Consider the following 21,992-nt stretch of genomic DNA (forward strand, 5'->3'; position numbering starts at 1 on the left):
ATGTCCACTGGACATCAGGACTCAGTTGTTTAAAAAATAAAACATGAAATTAATATACAATGGATTTGTTTTTCCTATTGACAAATCAATTTTTAGTTTTCAGGATTTTTTAAACCAAACTTTGTATAAATATGATACTCAACTATTTTATGAAAGATATCATTTATATACCATTTAAATGTATACAATTTGTGGGTAAAATGGCCATAAATGGGTAGTCCAATTCAATACACTGTATCTTTACACTAGTATAATTAGCATTTTAATGTGTTCTTGGGACAACATGTAATGAAAAAAGAAGTGTAATAATGGGAGTAATAATTGGTAACATTCTCATAATAATATATAATTTTTCATAGGAATATTGATATATAATTTCTTTCCCTATTCACCTGTTGTGTCTCGCATAATTTAAGTCCTGGTGTCCTCTACAGTGGACATTTATGAAATCAATGCCCTGTTTTGTAACAGAAAGTCATATTTTGATTGGAAACCCCATGACACTTTTCTTTCTTTTTTTTGTGATCAAAATTTTTATTTAAATTTATTCACACACCAGGAACATATCAAAGTTCCCATGAACTATATACAGACAGATGCCATGAGACATGTCCACAGTGAATTTTTTTTAAATAAAATAATAATAATATGAATAAATAAACTAAACTAAATAAATAAGAATAAGAAATTATACATAAACATACGTATGCACGTATATAAAAGAAAAAGAGAAAGGAAAATTAACACTTTTCTTGAGATGTCGATTTATGACAAACAATTTGAAAATTATTTAGATTTATTTGATAATGACAAAATATGATCATATTTCAATAAGAGTGTTAAATGTTATCACAAAATGAATGTCAGTCACTTTTAAAGACCAAGGAGAATTTGTTGTCCTGGTGAAATCTCCAAACATTTGGTATCTCTGAAAAGCCCTGAAAGTGCTCTTTACACTGTGACATTAAAACTGTGACATGTAGCCTATGGTGTCAGAGAAATTCACTAAAATACAAAAGACAAAAGTCTATTCCCAGGTCCCAAGAGGATTTGACTTTTTTATTAATGATTCAATAAAAACTGTACAATTGGCTTTATGAGTCAAGGTTTAAAGGAAACCTGAATTACACTATTAGAGTGTCAAAAAGGTTACAATCACACATTCACCAGAATAATGTAAAATGTGTTTCTACATTCATTTAGCTCTGTTTTTTGAGTTACTGATTACAACCCAAAAATGCATGCAGAAGAAACTTTACAAAAAAGCTTTGTTCATAGTTATGTATACAAGACACTAAGAAGATGAAAAAAATATTTTTTATAATTTGTTTTAATATGGGTGTCAGCATTAAATACAGACCAGATTGTTTGTTGTTGCCTATAGGTTTTTATGTATTTATTTATTTCAATGGAAAGACAGAGAACCATAGGAAACATGCGAAATAAAAACCGTGAAAGAGGTAGAAAAAGATGCTCTCGCTTACAAACGTGCAACAACAACTTTGAACAGCAGAGGGAGACATGCGATGGAAATTGACTGCGCACAGGGAAAGCCCTTTACTATTTAAACCTCAGGCAGAATGAAATATACGGTCTGTTTCTCACTTCATAATACAGGCACATTTGTCTTTCTATATTGTACAGCGTAATGCCCATTTGCACTCTATATCCACTTCTTTACTCAAAATGACATAGATTTTCACTATTTATTCGAGTACTGAAGCTGCTCATTATATTAAACAACACTAGGAAGAAATCAAAACAATCATTATTGTGAGATAGACCTACTTCTCTAAATCTCACTCTCACTGTATTTTTTCATCTCTCACTGTATTTATCTGTTGATACTAATGATCACGAAGCAGAGCTAAAAACTATCAACCAAATCAAATATTCGTGTATTTTATGGACTATTCGTTTTTTAATATCACAACTCTATGGTCGAGTGCCTAAAGTGTTGATCAGTCAACTTTGTGAGGAGGACTCCTGTCATTGGGCGGACTGCGCGCTCCCAGGCCGTGCTTTTATTTTTAATATGAGGGAGGGGGTTCCCAGAAAATACCTCCTCCTGCTGTTCCTCGGCTCTATCTCGTGAATATCAAACACTCGCCGTCTCCATGTTGGAAGCAGAGATCAGAAAACACGGGAAATCATGAAGAGGCAGTTTTTGACGCTCGCTTAAGCGCACAGATGTCGGCGTTGACCGCTATAGCTCCAGGAGTTTAAACGCAATCGTTCAGACATCGCGCGGGTCATTTATTCAGCCCGCATTTGGAGGTTTCATGGTCAGCTCGCTAACGCTATCCTATATTAGCAATCCAACCTCCAACTACTTGTTAGCCATTCGGCGCTGGCGCAGTTGATTTTTGTAATGCGCATCCGCACGGGCTGATTGATCAAATGTGTGTCCGCGACGCGTATTTTAATGCAACAAAACGCAAAGATTAGTGGTCGGGTGCAGTCCGTTCGCCCACGCTAGCCTGAGCGACAGCAGAGTCTGCTGGCTGGCTGGAGATCTGCCATTAACTCGACTAGCTCTTAGCACAACCTGAAACACGGACACGGCCAGAACTCGCTGGGAAAAGGAGCTAACATCTCGTTTCCATGGACAACACGTCCATAATAACGCAGGTTACGAACCCCAAGGAGGAGGAGATACTCTCGTCAAATGCTGAGAAAGGTGAGAGGTGTTTTTGTGCGTTGAAGTTGGTCGCGGTAGCGCGTTTTGTTAGCTTTACCCACCATTTTAAACGAGCGGGCTGCGAGCCTGCGTCCGCGGACAAGAAACATTTCAGGCATTTCATCCCTGTTTGGACTAACACAGACGAGGATATAGTGTTATTTTGGTCGATTTTAATATGCTTTCATATGACAAAGTGTTACTTTAGATGCAGAGCAATCACCGAGTGTGTGTTTATATAATTGAGTTGTCGTAAAGGCGCAATGTAAACTGCCAAAGAGCGAAAGTTTGGGCTCTGTCAGGGTTGGTCGCCTGCGATTGTGGATGACCAACGTAAACATGTTTCTTTCTGTCACGGGGCAAGACTTGCATAAGTAGAGTGCTTTAAAGGGCACATGTTTTATTTAAGAAGCGGTGAACTTTTGATTTGTTCTTCTTTCAGTCAAGTCAGCACATCAGCAGGAATAGTTAAGTAGGTATGCATGCCATTTAGTTGCTTCCAATTTTGTTTTACAAAACCGGCAAGTCAGTTTTGTGACGCTGTGTAGGTTGTCAGGAGGCGAACCACATTTTATGCACCAAAAAGCAAATTTTTAAAAAACATTGAAGACAAGACACCACTGATGAATTGGGTACTTTGTTGATTAAACCCAGTATCACCAAACCCAGATTAACTACAGTGCATCAAGAGAACGGTTTTGTACAAATATTGTGCATATTTAAAAACATTTCAGAAAACGAGGCACAATTAAATAAAAAAATTCCAGAATAAATCGAAACATTGGATAAAGCTTGGTTCAAAATGGTTTTATTTTGTCGATATATTTGAGTTTTTACAGAGGGGCTTTTGGATACATTTTGTATTACTCCATAAATCAGAAAAAAATGTCAACAACTATGTAACCATGTTTTTTTGTTGTTGATTAAACTCTATAAATCAGGTAAATGATATATGAACAAACTCAACTGTAAAAACTTTTAGAATATAGGAATAAAACTGAAGTTTGGAGTATGTACTACTGCTATTGATATGAAGATTTCTGGCTCAGCTCATTTTATAAAAAAAAATGTCTTTAAAGATATGTATTGCACTTGAAATCTACAGACGCAAATAGATAGTGTAATAATTAATAAGCACTTTATTGCTATTTTGAATGTTTTCATTCCACCAGTCTTAATGCGTTATGAACATGTTACATTATGAAAGCAAAATAGCCCAAAATCTCACCGTTGACCAGTGCATGAAAAATGCAGATAGCGTCTTGCCTTAAATAAAATGTATACATGTTACATGCAAATTGAAAGTAAAACGATGAGCTTGTTTAACTGCAGTAAAGGCAGTTTTGCCGGGCTGCTCATCTGAGGATGTCCGGCTCTGTGACAGCAGGCATTTGGATGGAGCACTTCCAGGGCTTTACCTTTGACCTCTGGGTGGCTGAGTGGAGAAGTTCTTCAACAGCTGCCCTCTCAAAACAGCACAGAATAAAGTTGAACAATCTAAAATGGTCCTTGCGCTTTTGATGGTCTGTTAGGCAACGCTTTAAATGCCTTTTGTGACTCGCATATACTGCCTTGATCTCATCGGGACCAGAGTTCCCTCTTCAAAGCCATTAATGAGTCTTTCCAGCATGTAGATTAATATTAAGCCTGAAGTAATTAAAGTCAGTAGTAATTACAGGATTTTTTTTAAGGCAGCTGCTTGAGCTCTGATGGCATCTGATAGTATCTGATAGTGTCTGCCGCAGTGATCAATGTCTCTGGCCCGTTGGCTGACAGGGATCTTTTTTGCATTCCACCCACAATTATGTAAAATGTCCCGTACTTTACTGCATTTTTTTTCTTTTACTTGTTTGGAGTGGATATGGAAATCGTTTATATAACAACTAGTTGTTCATTGGATGCTTTTTTAGCCTATATTTTTGCTCTTTATATGTGGTAAAGGCATTTAAATAAGTTAGCTTACAGACAGATGAGTGTCTTTTAATAAGCTCCTTCTTGTATAAATCAGTAGAATCTTTCCAGTTTGTGATGCATTTGAAAAGGCATTCAATTTCATACTAAATGTTAGTGTAATGTATTGCATAGGTTCTTGGATTTTGCGGTGAAAAGCATGAGATCTTCAGCTGAACCTTTGAGATGGCTAAAGGGGCGGGAGAGGAATGCACGTTTCTCATAGGCTGTTTTTTCCTTAGCCTCACCTCCGCTGCTGCCCCTCCTCTCTTCTTTCCTCTCTCCCTCAAATATTCCCCCTCTTCTGCTCGTCTGTGCCTCTGAAGTCGTCAGTGAAGCTTCATGAACGAGGGAAAATAGCCTCTGCCCCTTAAAATGGCTCTGGATTCGGCAGCCAATGAGTGGAGGGACTAGGGTTTAGGAGCCTAAAGGGGACGGGGTGGGGTTTGTAAGCGAGTGGGGTCTAGTTGCATTTTTGTTTTGTTTTTTTGCTTGTCACTATTTTTAAAGGGCCTTTACTTGCTGGTGACCTCAGTGTTAACATTCAGAGCCTCCGCTGTGGCGCTGGAATGAAGGCAGATTATTATTAGTGTGTGTGTGTGTGTGTGTGTGTGTGTGTGTGAATGAGGAGAGGAGAACTGCGAGGGTCTTTGACGTCCCCTCATTATGTGCAGTGTATTGGTGTAAAGCCAGTCCCTAATCATTTGTAATAGTTTGGACTTTTAATTAAAGATGCCATCATGTGACATCTTGCCTGGGAGAAAGCCATTTCCCTAAAAGGGTGTTCAAGGCATTCCCACCTCCAAGTGTACCAAATGAGTGTTATTGAACTTTATATGCCATCTTTTTCTTAACAAGCGTACTGTGTTTTTGATTATTGTTGCAGTTTGGGGAAGTTCTGCTTAAATAAATCAAATATATCCCTTATCCGTCAGTTTGGCTGAATGAGCTCTAAAATTTCCTTCATGTTCAGACTTCAAGAGAAAAACGTAACGCTTGGTATTTTAATATGACATGGTACGGCAAGAGCTTTTTGCATTCTTTTCCTCATTCTTTATATTTTTTTCTTTGTATTCCACTGTAATAGTATGAAAAAGGACATACTGCACATTTATGGTCTGCTCTTCCTATTTACTTTGATATATCTCTAGAATAATTCTCTAGAACGCACTGAGAATCAATCTCTTGTTTTTCTCCCCAAATCCTCACGTCTTGGTCCAGGTTTGTTTTCACGCAGACGCTTTAAAATGTAATTGTCTCCCCTTTTCACTTCTAATCCCTATAAGCAGTGTTTACTGGAATGTTTCTAAAGCAGGTAAATATAATAATAAGTATTATTGACTGTCACAAATTAATAATGGAAATCACTTTCAATTATCACTTAATGTTCCAGTTAATTAACATTTTGGATTTAAGGCAGTGTGTTACATAAAACAGACATGTACAGTGCATCCGGAAAGTATTCACAGCGCTTCACATTTTCCACATTGTGTTGTTACAGCCTTGTATCATAATTCTACAAACCATACCCCATAATGACAACGCAAAAAGTTTTTTGAAATCTTTTCAAATTTATTAAAAGTAAAAAACAAAACAAAAATCACATGTACATAAGTATTCACAGCCTTTACCATGACACTCAAAATTGAGCTCCGGTGCATCCTGTTTCCACTGATCATCTTTGAGATGTTTCTACAACTTGATTGGAGTCCACCTGTGGTAAATTCAGTTGATTGGACTTGATTTGGAAAGGCACACACCATCTATATAAGGTCCCACAGTTAACAGTGCATGTCAGAAATCAAGCCATGAAGTCCAAGGAATTGTCTGTAGACCTCCGAGACAGGATTGTATCGAGGCACAGATCTGGGAAAGGGTACAGAAAAATTTCTTCAGCATTGAAGGCCCCAATGAGCACAGTAGTCTCTAACATCCATAAATGGACGAAGTTTGGAACCCCCAGGACTCTTCCTAGAGCTAGCAGCCCGGCCAAACTGAGCATTCGGGGGAGAAGGGCCTTATTTAGGGAGGTGACCAAGAACCTGATGGTCACTCTGACAGAGCTCCAGCATTTCTCTGTGGAGAGAGGAGAACTTTCCAGAAGAACAACCATCTCTGCAGCACTCCACCAATCAGGCCTGGATGGTAGAGTGGCCAGACGGAAGCCACTCATCAGTAAAAGGCACATGACAGCCCGTCTGGTGTTTGCCAAAAAGCACCTGAAGGACTCTCAGACCATGAGAAACAAAATTCCCTGGTCTGATGAAACAAAGATCAAAAATGAACTCTTTGGCCTGAATGGCAAGCATCATGTCTGGAGGAAACCAGGCACCGCTCCTCACCTGGCCAATACCATTCCTACAGTGAAGCATGGTGGTGGCAGCATCATGCTGTGGGGATGTTTTTCAGCAGCAGGAACTGGGAGACTAGTCAGGATCGAGGGAAAGATGAATGCAGCAATGTACAGAGACATCCTTGATGAAAACCTGTTCCAGAGCGCTCTGGACCTCAGACTGGAGCGAAGGTTCATCTTCCAACAGGACAACGACCCTAAGCACACAGCCAAGATAACAAAGGAGTGGCTACGGGTACAACTCTGTGAATGTCTGCGAGTGGCCCAGACTTCATCTGGAGAGATTTGAAACTGGCTGTACACTGACGCTACCCATCCAACCTGATGGAGCTTGAGAGGTCCTGCAAAGAAGAATGGGAGAAACTGCTCAAAAATACGTGTGCCAAGCTTCTAGCGTCATACTCAGAAAGACTTGAGGCTGAAATTGATACCAAAGGTGCTTCGACAAAATATTGAGCTTCTGTGAATACTTGTGTACATGTGATTTATTTATTTATTGTTTGTAGAATGTTGAGGAAAATAATGAATTCAATCCATTTTGGAATAAGGATGTAACGTGGAAAAAGTGAAGTGCTGTGAATATAACTACAGTGATATTTGAAAAGGGTGGATATGCTTCACTGACTGAAATGAATGCAACTCATCTTGGACTTTAAAACTGAATTTATTTGCCTTCTGACACTAGCTGATCTGTATGTATCTTTATTAAATATGTATTTAGCCACCTGTAATTACACTATTATTGTGTTGAAGTAAATTTTTGAATTATAAGTAAAAACTCTAGTTTGACTGCTACTGATTTCAGCTTGTTGATATTATAGCATTAGAGAGAACCCATATCATGGCCTGTTTACATATCAATATATCAGTGTACACTACCATTCAAAAGTTTGCGGTCAGTATGTTTGCGATAAAGACATTTAAAATACTTGTTGACGGCCCAGTCAGGGCTCATTTGTCTCTGCTGCTAGTAGGAGCGCAGAAGAGAAACTCAATAGTGAGCTTTTTGTCTTCTTGATCTGTTTAAGACTTCTATTTCTTAAAGTTTTTACTTCATCAAAGAAATCCTGAAATGTATCAGTTTTCACAAATATTAAGTGCTGCTGAAAATTCAGCATTGCCATCACAGGAATACATTTTAAAACGCATAAACATTTACAAATATATTGAAACCCGTTATTTTAAAGTGTAAAAATATTTCATAATATTAATATTTTTACTGTATTTTTGATATAATAAATGCAGCCTTGGTGAGCTTGGTGAGAAATGTCTTTCAAAAACATAAAGAAAACCCAGGCCAAAAACTTTTAAATGCTAGCTGTTGAATATATAGTGTCACTAAAATATCATGCATTCTTAGTAAATTATTATTGTAGTCATTTGTTTTAAATCTATGTCTGTTCCTTTTGTAGTTTCGCTGTCTAACAGCAGCCTCAAGAAGAAGAGGACTCGCAGCATCTTCAGCTCGTTGTTCTGCTGCCTGAGGAGTTATGATGCCGAGCCCCCCACCACCCCCAACAACAACAGCAGCCCTCTGCCCCCACCTGTGGAGGAGAACGGAGCTCCACCAAAGGTGAGACTGCCCAAACATGATCTTACAGAAGATCAGATGCGTATTGATCCAGAGACTCTGTCTCTGCATCTCGCCGTCATGCGTGGTTTGCTCATGTTAAATAGAAGTCATCACAACTCTCCCCCTCTCTTTTTCTGTGCAGACTGTATCACATGTGTCTGAATTATTGTCCCATTTGTCTTGTGGTTCAGCACCTCATTTCCTCTCCTGTTTGTTTCCTCTGTCTTCATCTTTCATGTCCCAGTGTGACCAGGTTGAGGTCATCCCTATCCCCAGTGTATGTATGACTCCACTCCGTGCCGTCTGTCTGTGTGCTCTCGCATGCCGCATGGAGCATCGCACCACTGTACACTCGAATCGTCTTTTGAAGCGGCTCTGTGGACAGTGATGCACTTTGCCTGATGTTTGCTGGCATAAACTGTAAATGCACTGTATACTACTTCTGCAGTGACTGGAAAGCCTAATGTTTTTCCACACAATTATTAGCCCCCCTCCAGAAGATTTTAGTATTGGAAGTATGACTACTTTTAATTTTATAACGCACGTGTTTATTTCACCGTGTTCTAGACTGTTTAAAGGTGCTGAGCAAAATTTCCACCACTAGAATGTTTTTCTTTTGCCAGTCAGTCTACTTTTTACTTGCCATGCCAATATTTTCACTAGCCTGTTTTTAGCAATGCATTTTTATATTTGCTAGAAATAATTAGATTTTTCATTAATGTTTGGTTTTCTTTTCACAGTAGATGGACAGTATAGAGTACATCACAACAACAACAAAAATCAAACGTTTAAGTTTGCAACACATAAAAATGAATGTACACTACTGTTTAAAAGTTTGGGGTCAGTAAGATTTTTTTTTAAAACAATGACATTTATGCATTTTTCTAGCAGGAAGCATTAAATTGATCAAAAGTTAAGACATTTAGAAAAATACATTTATACGATTTCCATTTCAAATAAATGCTTTTTTTGAACTTTCCATTAATCAAAGAATGATTTCTGAAGGATCATGTGACACTGAAGACTAAAGTAGATTGGAGTTACAGTTTTTACTGTATTATTGATCAAATAAATGCAGCCTTGGTGAGCATAGGAGACCTATTAACATTAATACAATCTTACTGACCCCAAACCTTTGAACGGTAGTGTATAAGATCGGTTGCATTCAACTGTGCCATCCTTATTGCTGAGTCTTGGTTTGCACCTTGGAAATCAACCTACGATCTCTCTCTCTCTCTCTCTCTCTCTCTCTCTCTCTCTCTCTCTCTCTCTCTCTCTCTCTCTCTCTCTCTCTAATTGATGAGGGTTTAGCGTGCCTTACTGCTGTTAATCTCAATGGTAGGCTTTGAAGTCCCTTCAACAATCAATCCCTTAATGATTTTTGCCATAAGATTTTCGAAGTAGCGATCACACAATCCCCCCAATCAAGTTTCTGCTGATGATTTGCTGTACTATTGTTTGTGTACCGAACAGGAACTCCCATCCGGCCGAACTGTAAGTGTTCTGGTGTCTTTCTGTGTTCATTCAGCAGTACGGACCGAGATCATGACTGCACTCCAGCGGTTCCTCCTAAGCTTGATTCATCCCATTAAACAGACAGGGATTTAGATTAGATAGACTCGACAGCATACTGCCTCCCTCTATAACAAGATTGCCTCCGCTTGAATTGAGACGGTGCAGCTAGGATTAGAGAACTGGATCAAGAGAGGGACCCGTTCACCCGCAGCTTATAAATAAAGTGATGGGATTTCATACAGGCAGCCAGTGCTGAAGTCACCCTCTCACACTCTAACCTCACCCATCCCGCATCTCTGATTAATGTGTGAAAAACATTTTAATCCTTACGCACGGCCATAATCTTTTCCACTTCCGCTTGGAAAGAGCTGGGATGCTACTGCATGAGCGTCATCTGTGCAGCTCAGGAAACACACTTCCTAAAATGCCTGAAGCTTTCCCTTACAATTCCCAGAGGAGATGTGTAGATAGTCGGGGATCATGCTTCTTTTCCTAATTTTTCTGCTCATTTAGCTTGATAACAGTCTTAACACGTCGCAGCTTAACTCCGTGCCTCATTTCTCACTCATTACGCTGAACCTGCTTTATGTTCATCATGTTAACTCTTTATGTTTTGCATTTCCACAGCCTCCAGAGAAGTACCTCCTGCCTGAGGTTAACATAAATGACTATGGGAAGAAGTGCGTGGTAATAGACTTGGATGAGACTCTGGTGCACAGCTCGTTTAAGGTAATTCATTAATTATGGCCTGTATGATCTAGCCCAGGTAAACTTTCCAAAGAAACTACTAGGGATGGGTCACAGATGCCATGAAACTGTGACTACTCTCTGTGTTTTGCTCAATGTCTGTGACCCATTTGCGTCAGAGATATACATGCATGTGAGCAGAGCTTCCTGTGATGCTTGGTGACGGCCCAGTCAGGGCACATTTGTCTCTGCTGCTAGTAGAAGTGTAGAAGAGAAACCCTGATTGTGAAACTCAATAGTGAGCTTTTTATCTTCTTGATCTGTGTGAGAAGCTCAGAAGTTTGGCGTGGGTTAGTTTGATTATAACCGAGTTTAATCATATAAAGCCTACTGTATCATATTTGATACGCAAAATTCTAAGGCCTCTGAATTTGCTGAAAAACTTTTGCACAATCCACTACACACTTTGTTCCCTGCTTGATAAGTTCATACTTTTTTTTTTTTTTTTTTACAAGTAAAAGGCATTTTAGTTTAATTGTAAAATCCCCCTTTAGGTCATGGTACATGTGGCTCTTTGAGGTGCAATCTTTTAATTAATTTTATAAACAAAACATAAGAATATTTATATTGCTTATAATATTTCAAGATACACGCCTACTGGACTGAATCAATTTGTTTAATGTAAGTATCAAATATGATACATCAGGCTTTTAAGAACAACATTTATTTACATCAGTCATTGCCTAAATTAAAACTACAGAGCTTTGATCATAAAACTAAGCATTTAAATATCATCTTAAGACATTATTTTATGTTAGTAGTCTGTTAAACGTCTATAAAGATCTCTTTGATTTACATTAAAAGCAGACTTTCATCCTTTTGGCAATGGATTCTGCTACAAATTGCATATTTTTGCTCAGTTTGGGCTTCTGAAAAAGAGAGAAAAAAGTGTGAGCTTCATATTCTCCTGTAAAAATAAAAGCCTGATGTATCATACATGAAATGCAACACACCCTTTAGATTTGGTGAAAAGGCTCAAACTGTCATTTCAAAACCTTTTATGTTATTTTGTATGTTGAAATAAGGAAATATAATTGACAAACGTGTGAGGTGTCATACTGAAACATTAGTAATATTTGGAATGTTTGTATTGAAAGAGCACCGACGCCCTCTGCTGTTTGTTGTCACTGCATTTTCATTGTGCTTATGCAAATTATACGTAAATGGAGCTTTATCCCACATCAATAACCACTGATTGCTGTCATCTTGTTTATCAGCTGTTAGTTTATTGCTGTGTAAGGATTTGAGATAGTTGAAAGGACTAATAAGCTCACTTGATTTATTATAAAAAAAGATAACGCATGAGAGAAATTAATGTTTGGTGATTTTACTTATTCTTTGAAGCTGATCTTTGGAGTTATTGAATATGCGTTTGTGTAATAGGTGCATGAAAATATTGAGAATTCTTGAAAAATGTTGTTTTAATAGAATTCAGTGACAAAATATGGGTATATTGATGAGAATTTTAAAATGAACAGATCAGCCTGATATGATTTATTGGCATTTAAAAGCAATATTCTGTATTTTGAAAGATGGATTTTATCAGTAGAACAATGATTGAAATGAAAAAGAATAAAACTGGTAATAGCCACATTAAATAAAAACACATTTGAAGCTTATTGAGCCAGTGCATGACAAACCAAAAAATGAGCATTTAATAAGATGCATGCCTATTCAGGTATTTCAGGAAATGTTTAAAACTTAATTGGTTGGGTTTAGTTGAGTCACTTTTGACACATTCTTACATTTGATGCTGGATCATAACTCTGTTTTGCATTTGTTTCTCTCTCATAGCCTATTAGCAATGCTGATTTCATCGTCCCAGTGGAGATAGATGGCACAGTGCATCAGGTACAGAATTAATGGAAACGTGCACAGGTTTCATATTACACTCTAGTATGTTCTATAGCAGTTATGAAGCCATTTATGGGTTTTATGTCAGTGTCGACCTTATTAGATGGAGTGGTGAAAATGGCTGAGTGGCTGTTCCCTTGTTCAAGTAATCCAGGATAGGCTGTCTGTCCTGGGAGGCCTATTCATGATTACTTGCACTAGGTGGCAGCCGTTTGTCTTCATGGAGCTGATGCAAATCATCGGAGCTTGATTTGTTTTCCTCAATGTTTTGACCTTCAGATTAAAGAACAAAAAAGCGAATTTTGGATATATATTATACTGTTACATTATACTATTATATTATTTTATAAATATTTTACTATTATTATAATAGGTTTTATATATTATAAAGATAATTTATATTTTTTATTTACTTAAATGGCTCTGGGTGTCATTAGATATATTATATTGTTTCATATATGTATCATGAAAATGTATTATTTAGACTTAAATGGCTCTGCATCACAATATTTGCATGCATGCATTATATTGCATGTTAAAAATGTCATTATTTTATGTATTATGAACATTTATTTTCATTTAAGTGGCTTGAATGGTTTGACAATATTGTACTATATAATATATATGTTTTATAAATATTTTATTATTATTATTATTATACATTTATAGAGTGCAAACGTGCCTGCTCAATTTTTCAGCGGTGTTTGTTACGGAATTATTTTTTCCATTCATTTTCTCATAGGGATTTTTTTTTTTTAAATGTTAAAATCGTTATAAGCCATGAACCAAGCAAACCAGCTACAAGGTGAATCACATCATTACAAACGTTGATTTGAAGCAAAAAAGTATTTGAAAATTGGATTAAAAATACAAAGGTACTAGACTGTACTTAACGGCTTTAGTGAGGGAAAAGAACTACAATCCCATGAAGCATTGCTAACAACATAATCAAATTAAAATCGATTTAGAAATATAAAAACCACTTATTTAAAAATGTTTATTATATGTATAGAAACAATATATTTTAAGTTTATTGCAAAATATGCAAATAAATATTTGACTATTTTGAGTGCTGGGAGACTGACTCGATTACGACATTCGCAGTGCTTCATGGGAGTAGGTGGAGCTAAAGAGCTCTTTAAGGGTGGTTTGCTTATTTTGGTGGAATTTTCTGCATCATGGGTACGTTTTTCACCAGGAACTCCGCTGTTAAATACTGTAATTTTAAAAATAAGTTATATACCAAAACATATACCGTCAATTAACATTGGTTTTCAAGTTATTAAAAATCAATTTCCCTATGAAGAAAAATGAATGGAGTTTTTACTTCCGGAACCCGACTCCTGAACTCCTATTATGAGCACTTATCATTCAAATTGACTTCAATGGCTCACAATATCTCCCCTTTGTAGGTGTATGTGCTCAAAAGGCCTCACGTTGACGAGTTCCTGCAGAAAATGGGCGAGCTGTTTGAATGTGTGCTTTTCACAGCCAGTCTAGCCAAGGTTTGTCCACTACACGATGACACTGACTCATTTAATGTCAACAAATATGTCAAAAGACTTCGCGGTCAGTCAGCATCTCATAACTCCTCACTGGCTGAAACAGAAAATAACGTCCAGTCTGTGATATACCTGCCAGAGCCCTGCTGGGTGATTTAAGGTCTGTTGGGTGGGTGTTGATTCATACCTGCTCTGCTAATATCTGACCCCCCTCTCTGTCTCTGTGTGGCCTGCGTTTGTTTTAGCCGCTAATGCATGGGTAAGTGTCTCTACGGCAACTGTGACTCTTCCAGAATGCGTGCCATGTAGCAGTAGTTGCAGTCGCTGCTGCCTTCACCTTTGAAAGCTCACATTGTTTGAGTTTGGCCGCTTTTACGATATGCTGCGAAGTTTCATTTGTCACCGTATCTGTAGCTAATGTCTCTGTGTTTTTGTTTTTCTCATTCCTGTTAGTGACACATTATTAGCTGTTGAGAATGTATGCGTCCTACTGTAGTTTAGATCATGTGTCTTGGTTGCTTTTGTGTCTGTTATATCGAGGACATAACGGCTCATTCGCTTTAATAGCAAGCTTTTTTACTCTGACTGTGGTTTTGTAGGTTTCCTTACAGTCCTCTTTGTAGACATTTTCATTTGCATAGACATTGGACTAGTGTTACGTTGCCCTAGCAGCTTGCATTTTCTCTGTTTCATATTTGTTGCAGGGAGCAGCTGGATGATTCCACAGTGACTCTACAGTTTAAGCAGTGCATGAGCTACTGAAAAACCCCTCCTTTAACTTGTCTAAGTGGCTATTCTGTCTGTGTGTGCTTCAGTATGCCGACCCGGTGGCTGACCTGCTGGACCAGTGGGGTGTGTTTCGGGTGCGACTCTTCCGGGAATCCTGCGTTTTCCATAGAGGGAACTATGTCAAAGACCTTAGTCGGCTCGGGAGAGAGCTCAGGAACGTCATCATCGTGGACAACTCCCCTGCTTCCTACATTTTCCATCCTGAAAATGCTGTGAGTTTTGATTGCTGATGAAACTCTTAGTTTGGTTATTCTTGGACCTCTTTTGTAAGGTTGAGGACCGAGTTGCATTTACAAAAACAATGGCATTCAGTTTTTATTTTATTTTTACGAATCACAATTATACAGCACAGCCAAAGTGGTCTGATTCTTTTTAGTGAATCAAAACCATACAGCTTACAACTTACTGCTATATTGTTATTATTTCAACAATGACAACTTGACAGCTCAACAATAAACCATAAGAAAATGTGAGATCAGGTATGTGAACTTGCAACAGAACACATTTTATATTATTTTACATTTGATTTGTATTTGTTCCTAAAGAACTCTTTAGTAGCCTATTTGGTGCACTTTAAAGGGATAGTTCACCCAATAAAATTCTGTCATCATTAAGTCTCCCTCATGGTGTTTCAAACCTGTTTGAGTTTCTTTGTTCTGCTGAACACAGATATTTTGAAGGTTTGTAACCTGGCTGCTTTGTGAGCACCATTGACTTCCATAGTAGGGATGCATCTTCATATGTTTTCAACATAACAAACTAGTGGTGGGCCGTTAACGTGCTGCGTTAACGTGAGACTCTTATCGGGCGATAAAAAAATATCGACGTTAATCTATTCTCAAAGTTGGGTTGGGAGCTGGGTCTATACTACGCAAGCTATGATGACTTTCATCTTGATATTTTAGCGCGGATGTATACCTAGCCGAATTACACTGTAGGGGGCGAGAGAACCAGTCTTCGAACCTGTGTGTAGGCCTACTAGTGTTGTCAAAATATCTATATTTCGCTATGTATCGATACTGAAATATCTGAAACGATACAATACTCATTTTCTATAGTATCGATACCAGCTGCGCTCTCCTCTCCTCTCCGACCGACAGAGAGTTGACACGCACCCGCCTCCTCTCTAGTAGTGGGAAGTTCGGATCATTTTACTGACTTGGATCTTTGAGTCTCGTTCAGCAAAATGAACTAATCTTTTTTCGAGTCATTTCGTTCATTTCAGAAAAATAGAATTAAAATCACATGTTAAATAGCCCAACCCATCTAGTACTTATGAAAATGTTGATTACATTTGTAAAACTAAATAAAAATAAACTATAGGGTACTGCAACCAAAGCCAAATGAGAAGAAACTGAAACGTTTAATTAATTGATTAGTTGTTGGGTCAGGCTATTGCAGTCTAACTCTGTTAGTTCACCTCACCTCCTGATCCGAGACATTCTTTCTTTTGCAACTTCATATTTATCACGTTTGTTCTCTGCCTCTCGTGTCTTCGAACTCCTCGAGACGTTAGTTGTCGACTTGTCTGTGTCTGATTGATCTGGGGCTGGGCCGGGCCTTGTGACACAGGTCGGGGAACAGAATGAATTGTTCATCTTTCGAGTCTCGAGTTAGGGTTTGAGTCTTTCGTTCTTCCTGTCAGTCCCATAGAGTCTATGCTGTCAGTAGCGGAAACAGAAAAGATTAGTTCTTTCGAGTCTTGGGTTTGAGTCTTTCGTTCTTCCTGTCAGTCCCATAGAGTCTATGCTGTCAGTAGCGGAAACAGAAAAGATTAGTTCTTTCGAGTCTTGGGTTTGAGTCTTTCGTTCTTCCTGTCAGTCCCATAGAGTCTATGCTGTCAGTAGCGGAAACAGAAAAGATTGGTTCTTACGAGTCTTTCGGGTTTGAAGTTTGAGTTATTCGTTCTTTTGCCACGTGACTTGTCACCGTATTGAACACATCACTACTCCTCTCATTCAGTCCGGTTAACCCTCTGAATATGGCAAACGCGTGTTCTACTGGATCATGACAGCGTGTTAGTATTGGTGTGACCGGTCTGAATTTTGCGCGGGGTTGCACATAACGTTAATTCTACTAATTCCTGCAGATTTCCCGCTCGTATCTGAAGCGCACACACACACATACCGTAAATAAAGCCGCCTCTGACATACAAGTGCAAAAATGAACTCCTTTCTCCAGCTTATTAATGGTCAAATACACTCAAAAATGTCTCAATGCCCATCTTGGTGAGTTTTAGTGTAAACACAAAATCGTAACCAGCTCACAGGAACAGTGGGATCCATGCGTGTGTCAGGTCTTAAAGGGACAGAAGTTATTTATTATTCAAACTACAAAAACAAATTATCACTTACGAGTACGCACATTCTGAATGCCTTCGGCAGAATTCAAATGAGCCATTTTAATCTAGATTAATTCCAAGATTACAGTGAGATTAATCTAGATTTAAAAAATGAATCTATGCCCACCACTATAACAAAAACATTAATACAGGTTTGTAACAACTTGAGGGTGAGTAAGTGATGACAGAATTTTCATTTTTGGGTGAACTGTCCCTTTTAAGCACTTTAAGAACTGTCCCTTTTTTGTCAATTCTGAAATTCAAAAATGTTACTTACTTAAATTATGACTATATTATTATGTAATTACTTGTCCTATTTTTATCTAAATATTTTTTTTTTTAAATGTCATAAACTTTATATGACAGAATTATTTATGTATGATTTAATATAGCCTAGCTAAATGATGAATTAATGACATAATTAACCTGTGTAATGTCTAAAAAATATAATAATTCTGTCTGCCAAGCTCTGATAATGTATGGAATATTATATTAATATATTATCCATTAGAAAAACAATAGGCCTATACAATGTTCCCTCTAATTTCTTTTCTCCCTAAGCAAAACTTTTCTCTATTGGGCGAACATTTTGATCACCTGAGCAAAAACATTCTTTACCTGTACGGCGTATGTAAACGCGCACAAAAAAAGTGGTTTCATCATGCAGTTACAACTTTTAACTTTAATGTGCCATTTCTATTTTGTATAACCATTGATGTAACTTAGTGAATTATATTAAATAAAAAAATAAAAAAAATTCAGAAGTCCCTAAATGAAGCACATTTTGTTAACCGTAGTCTTCTTTACCAAGAAATACTATTAAAATCTCCCCCAGGACAGTTCAATTCTTTATCATATAATATAATATGAAAAATGAATTAAATGGTTACACTGAGATGGTTCTTAATGTGTTTTTGTACAGTCATTTATTGGCGACAGGCAGCATTAAACCATCTATATTTAAATGTTTGTTTATTGCTTATGAATTTCCAAGATTTTCTATATCGGGTTTTCAAACGATTTAATGGCAAGGATCCCTAAACAATCCCCTTGGGAGATCAATTCTTTATTAGGCTTACACTATAATACAATTATAATACCCTATAATATAATATAAGAACTAATGGAAGTATTTAAACTGATAGTATATTCTATCAGTTTAAATGCTTCAATTTGTAAAAAAAAACCCTGAACTGAAGTAATTAAATAGTTCACATGTTCCCTTGAACATATTTAGCTATTAGATCTTTTATAGTTCTCTAAACATCACTGAAACCCAAACCACACATACATCAATTTAAACTGATGTGTGTTACTTTGGTGTTTAGAGTTTGCACGCTACACTTGTGGTGGGTGGAATTGTAAATGTCTGTTTTGTTACCGTGCGGTGTCCATCATCTGTTATTTCAGCACTTAATCAAGCCACTCTTCTTTAAAACATGATGAGGTTTTATTCCATGTCTTTGCGTTTCTCGTTGCCTCTCATTTTGAGCTATTTGGACCGCAAACACGACTCACTGCTGTGTGCTCACACGTGACATCATTGTCTTTCTATGAACCCTGTAAACCGCATCCGGTTCTAACACGATAACGATACTAACTCTATAGTGGTAGAACAGAGCACTGCAATTTTCTAATTTAAACTACAATCGAATGGATTTCTCTCCACGGTTCATCATGTGTTACAGGACAGACCCATTGATGCCTTTTTTCTATTCAGCCCTATATCTGGAGATCCTCTTCCGTTTAAAGGGTGGACACGAGTTTTTAAAAAAACGCACAAGTTTACAGCGCATGTTCTCGAGACTCCGTCGATATGGCAACAAAGCTGCTAAAACGCAATCACGAGCAAATGAGCTTCTGTACTTCTTATTGTGAAATTGATTTCTTCATATTTGTTATTAGTATTCTCCACACTGCAAAATCATTATGGGTTTATTGAACTATGTGTGGACCTAAAATTGTAAAATACAGGACGATTCCACATTTCACGGGGCGCAACCCTACGTGTGAGACTGTCATATAAACAATCATATGAACCATTAAAGCTCCACTGTAACTTTTTTGGGGATAAAAAACAAAATCCTATTAATGAGAGAATCTCCTAAACCATGCCTTTACCCAAATATAAATCATTATTATAGTTTTATCTGAGCTGTCGGGATGAATTTCTTTTTAAAAAAAATTTGCATGTCATTCATCCATGAATCTCGCATCATATCAATACACAGAGAAAAGTAGCTCCAGCTATGGGTACCATGAAGCTGAAAGTCAGAGCAAATAAGAAAAAATGTCCATGGATCATTTCAAAATGGCAAACCTCTGGAGAATCACCAGTTGTTTAAAAAAAATAAAAAAATAAAGGAAAGAAGAAAAATTTGTGTACTGGCTTGAACCACTTTAATCTGTGCAAACGAGTAAAGCCGAAGCACAGCCATGTTTAATTTTGTCACCACTAGGGGGCCAAAAGTTACAAAGTGTACTCATTTTAATATGAGAATCATATCCTAAAAAAAGGCACTTCATTATTTTATTTTTCTAAAATAATGTATAGTTAAGGCCAATTATTGGATTGCATTTATGCCACATAAAAAAAAAAAGTTCTGTATAAATACATTTGCGAGAATAGTTTAAAATAATTTGTGTAGTTGAATTTAAATGTACAACATTATCTCTTAATTTGACTATTGCCCACACCCCCAATATTTCTGCCTCAAAAATGCCAAAAGTATTGTTTTAGCAACAATTTACACTCTGTCCTAAACTGGTGCGATACGATTCTGGCAACATCATTATTATTTGTATTTATATATGTATATATTTTTGTCCGCTGAAAGTGAAAATGCTGCACAATGTGGCAAAAGTACAGGAATATTTGATGGTTTAATATACTGTCATGTGAAGCAAGATTTCGGACCAGTGACATTTCACAAAACGGAATGACAGGATTATCACTTGTATCATCTGGTTATAACACAATGTCGGGTTCTAATTGTGTGTGTGTGTCTTGTGAAGGTTCCCGTGCAGTCGTGGTTTGATGACATGACTGACACGGAGCTCCTGGACCTGCTGCCTTTCTTCGAGGGACTGAGCAAAGAGGAGGACGTGTACGGGGTGCTGCAGAACCTGAGGGGCAGGTAGCAGCCTGACGAGGGGCCAGTGGAGAGCTCCTCTCTCCGCCAGCCTGCAGTCCCTCACCTCACCGATACCACCGTCGTTCCCAACCAGGACAGTGACATGAACAGACTTTTAACATTTAGTGGACACTCAAATATTTCTCTCCTGAAAAGTGCTTATGATAAACCAAAAAAAATCAACTTTTTCTTTCCTTTTTTTGAAATGAAAATATTCAAGTCATAACCATTCTCTGAGGTGTTGCTATGCAGGTATAAATCCGTAGGGTTAAAGGACTGTGGGGTTTCCTCTCCGACCCAACAAAGTGCCTTTTTTGAATGTCATTTTTACGGGGGAAATTAACATTTTGTACATGACATATTTCCAGAGAACCTAAACTTTACAGGAATTCTATGCTTTAAAACGGAGGCAGGTCAGTCTCTTTTTATAAAAGCACTGTTAAAGAGGCCAGAGATTTTTAATTATGTAAAGCTGGGTACACGTCTCCATCTTTGTTCTTCTCGTGCTCCTTTTATTTTCAATTTTGCTTTAGCTTGTGCCATTATATAGACTTGATACTATTATCTAGACTTGTATATGTTTAGTTTGTTTTCTAAGAGCAAAGGAATGCATTTGCACTTGTTAGGTTACTCGTCTCGTATACCGCGGCCTCTTTTGCCAACTAACCTAGGAGGAACAATCTTAAACCCAAGATTGCATTGTGCCAATCGCTAGTAGTTTGTCCCGATGCCGAAGTACGTTTCGTTTTCAGCAAACAGGCCAGATGGAGACACGTGTTTGGACATTTCAAAAATTGTTTGCCCAGTCCACATAGAATTTTAGTCGCCAGTCTTTTCTTGAAACTTTACGTTGATCTGAATGCCTTTGGTGAAGTAGCGTAGACACTGCAGTTGTATTAGTAAGGGGAAGTGTCCTTTTATGGAAGCCAGGATGCACAATTGCAAATGTATCCCTTTTATCGTTTTTAGTCGTTGAGAATTGGTACAGGTCCATCATCTTTATATTTTTTAAATTAGTTTCGACTTGTTTTAAACCATACCCTGCTGCTGCTACCACTGTACACTACACTACAAAAGACCTCCCTGTAGGTACGACCAGTACCAGCCCAGGGACTAGAGCGCTGGGCAGCTTGTGCCAGAGCATCATCCACAGGCGGAACGGACGCAGTCGGGCCTTAAAGGGTTTTGCAGCGCAGCCCTCCTGTTGAGCTAAACGGAGGCCTTTTCTCATGATGAGATTCTGGCTCTGAGGAGTTTCGAAAGTGTTCGGCGCAAGCTGTGCAGACTCTGCATCACCGCAGTGCCTAAGATGAGAGGAGCAGCGGCGGCGTGTTTTCCCGATCCGCTGCTGAACAGGCAATAACCTCTCTCTCTCTTCTCTCTCTCTCTGCCCAGAGTCCGCCACGTCACAGTTCAGTCCTGTTTGTTATTTTCCTCAGTCTTTCTTCGTCTACCTCTCTTCATCCTGTTCCGCGGCAGGCGACGGAGGGCGATTCATTCTCACTTTTATGGTCTTCTGTCAGTATTTGAGATGTATGCTTATGTTATCCCACA

General features: G+C 37.9%; 1 protein-coding gene across 2 annotated transcripts; it reads left to right on the plus strand.

Moving 5' to 3' along the window:
* Window positions 1-1,959: 1,959 nt before the first annotated feature.
* ctdsplb (CTD (carboxy-terminal domain, RNA polymerase II, polypeptide A) small phosphatase-like b) lies at window positions 1,960-21,492 on the plus strand. 2 transcript variants are annotated; one of them, XM_079820112.1, is made up of 8 exons: window positions 1,960-2,680; window positions 8,396-8,556; window positions 8,801-8,833; window positions 10,699-10,800; window positions 12,613-12,669; window positions 14,085-14,177; window positions 14,990-15,175; window positions 20,320-21,492. In XM_079820112.1, the coding sequence occupies exons 1-8, from the start codon at window positions 2,605-2,607 to the stop codon at window positions 20,443-20,445; spliced, it is 834 nt and encodes a 277-aa protein (XP_079676238.1). In that variant the 5' UTR covers window positions 1,960-2,604; the 3' UTR covers window positions 20,446-21,492. The 2 variants fall into 2 exon arrangements, with proteins under 2 accessions (XP_079676238.1, XP_079676239.1); XM_079820113.1 differs by lacking the exon at window positions 8,801-8,833 and having other exon boundaries at window positions 2,038-2,680.
* The last annotated feature ends 500 nt before the right edge of the window (window positions 21,493-21,992 follow it).

Source organism: Gobio gobio, assembly GCF_949357685.1.
Source record: "Gobio gobio genome assembly, chromosome: 6".
NCBI lineage: Eukaryota > Metazoa > Chordata > Actinopteri > Cypriniformes > Gobionidae > Gobio > Gobio gobio.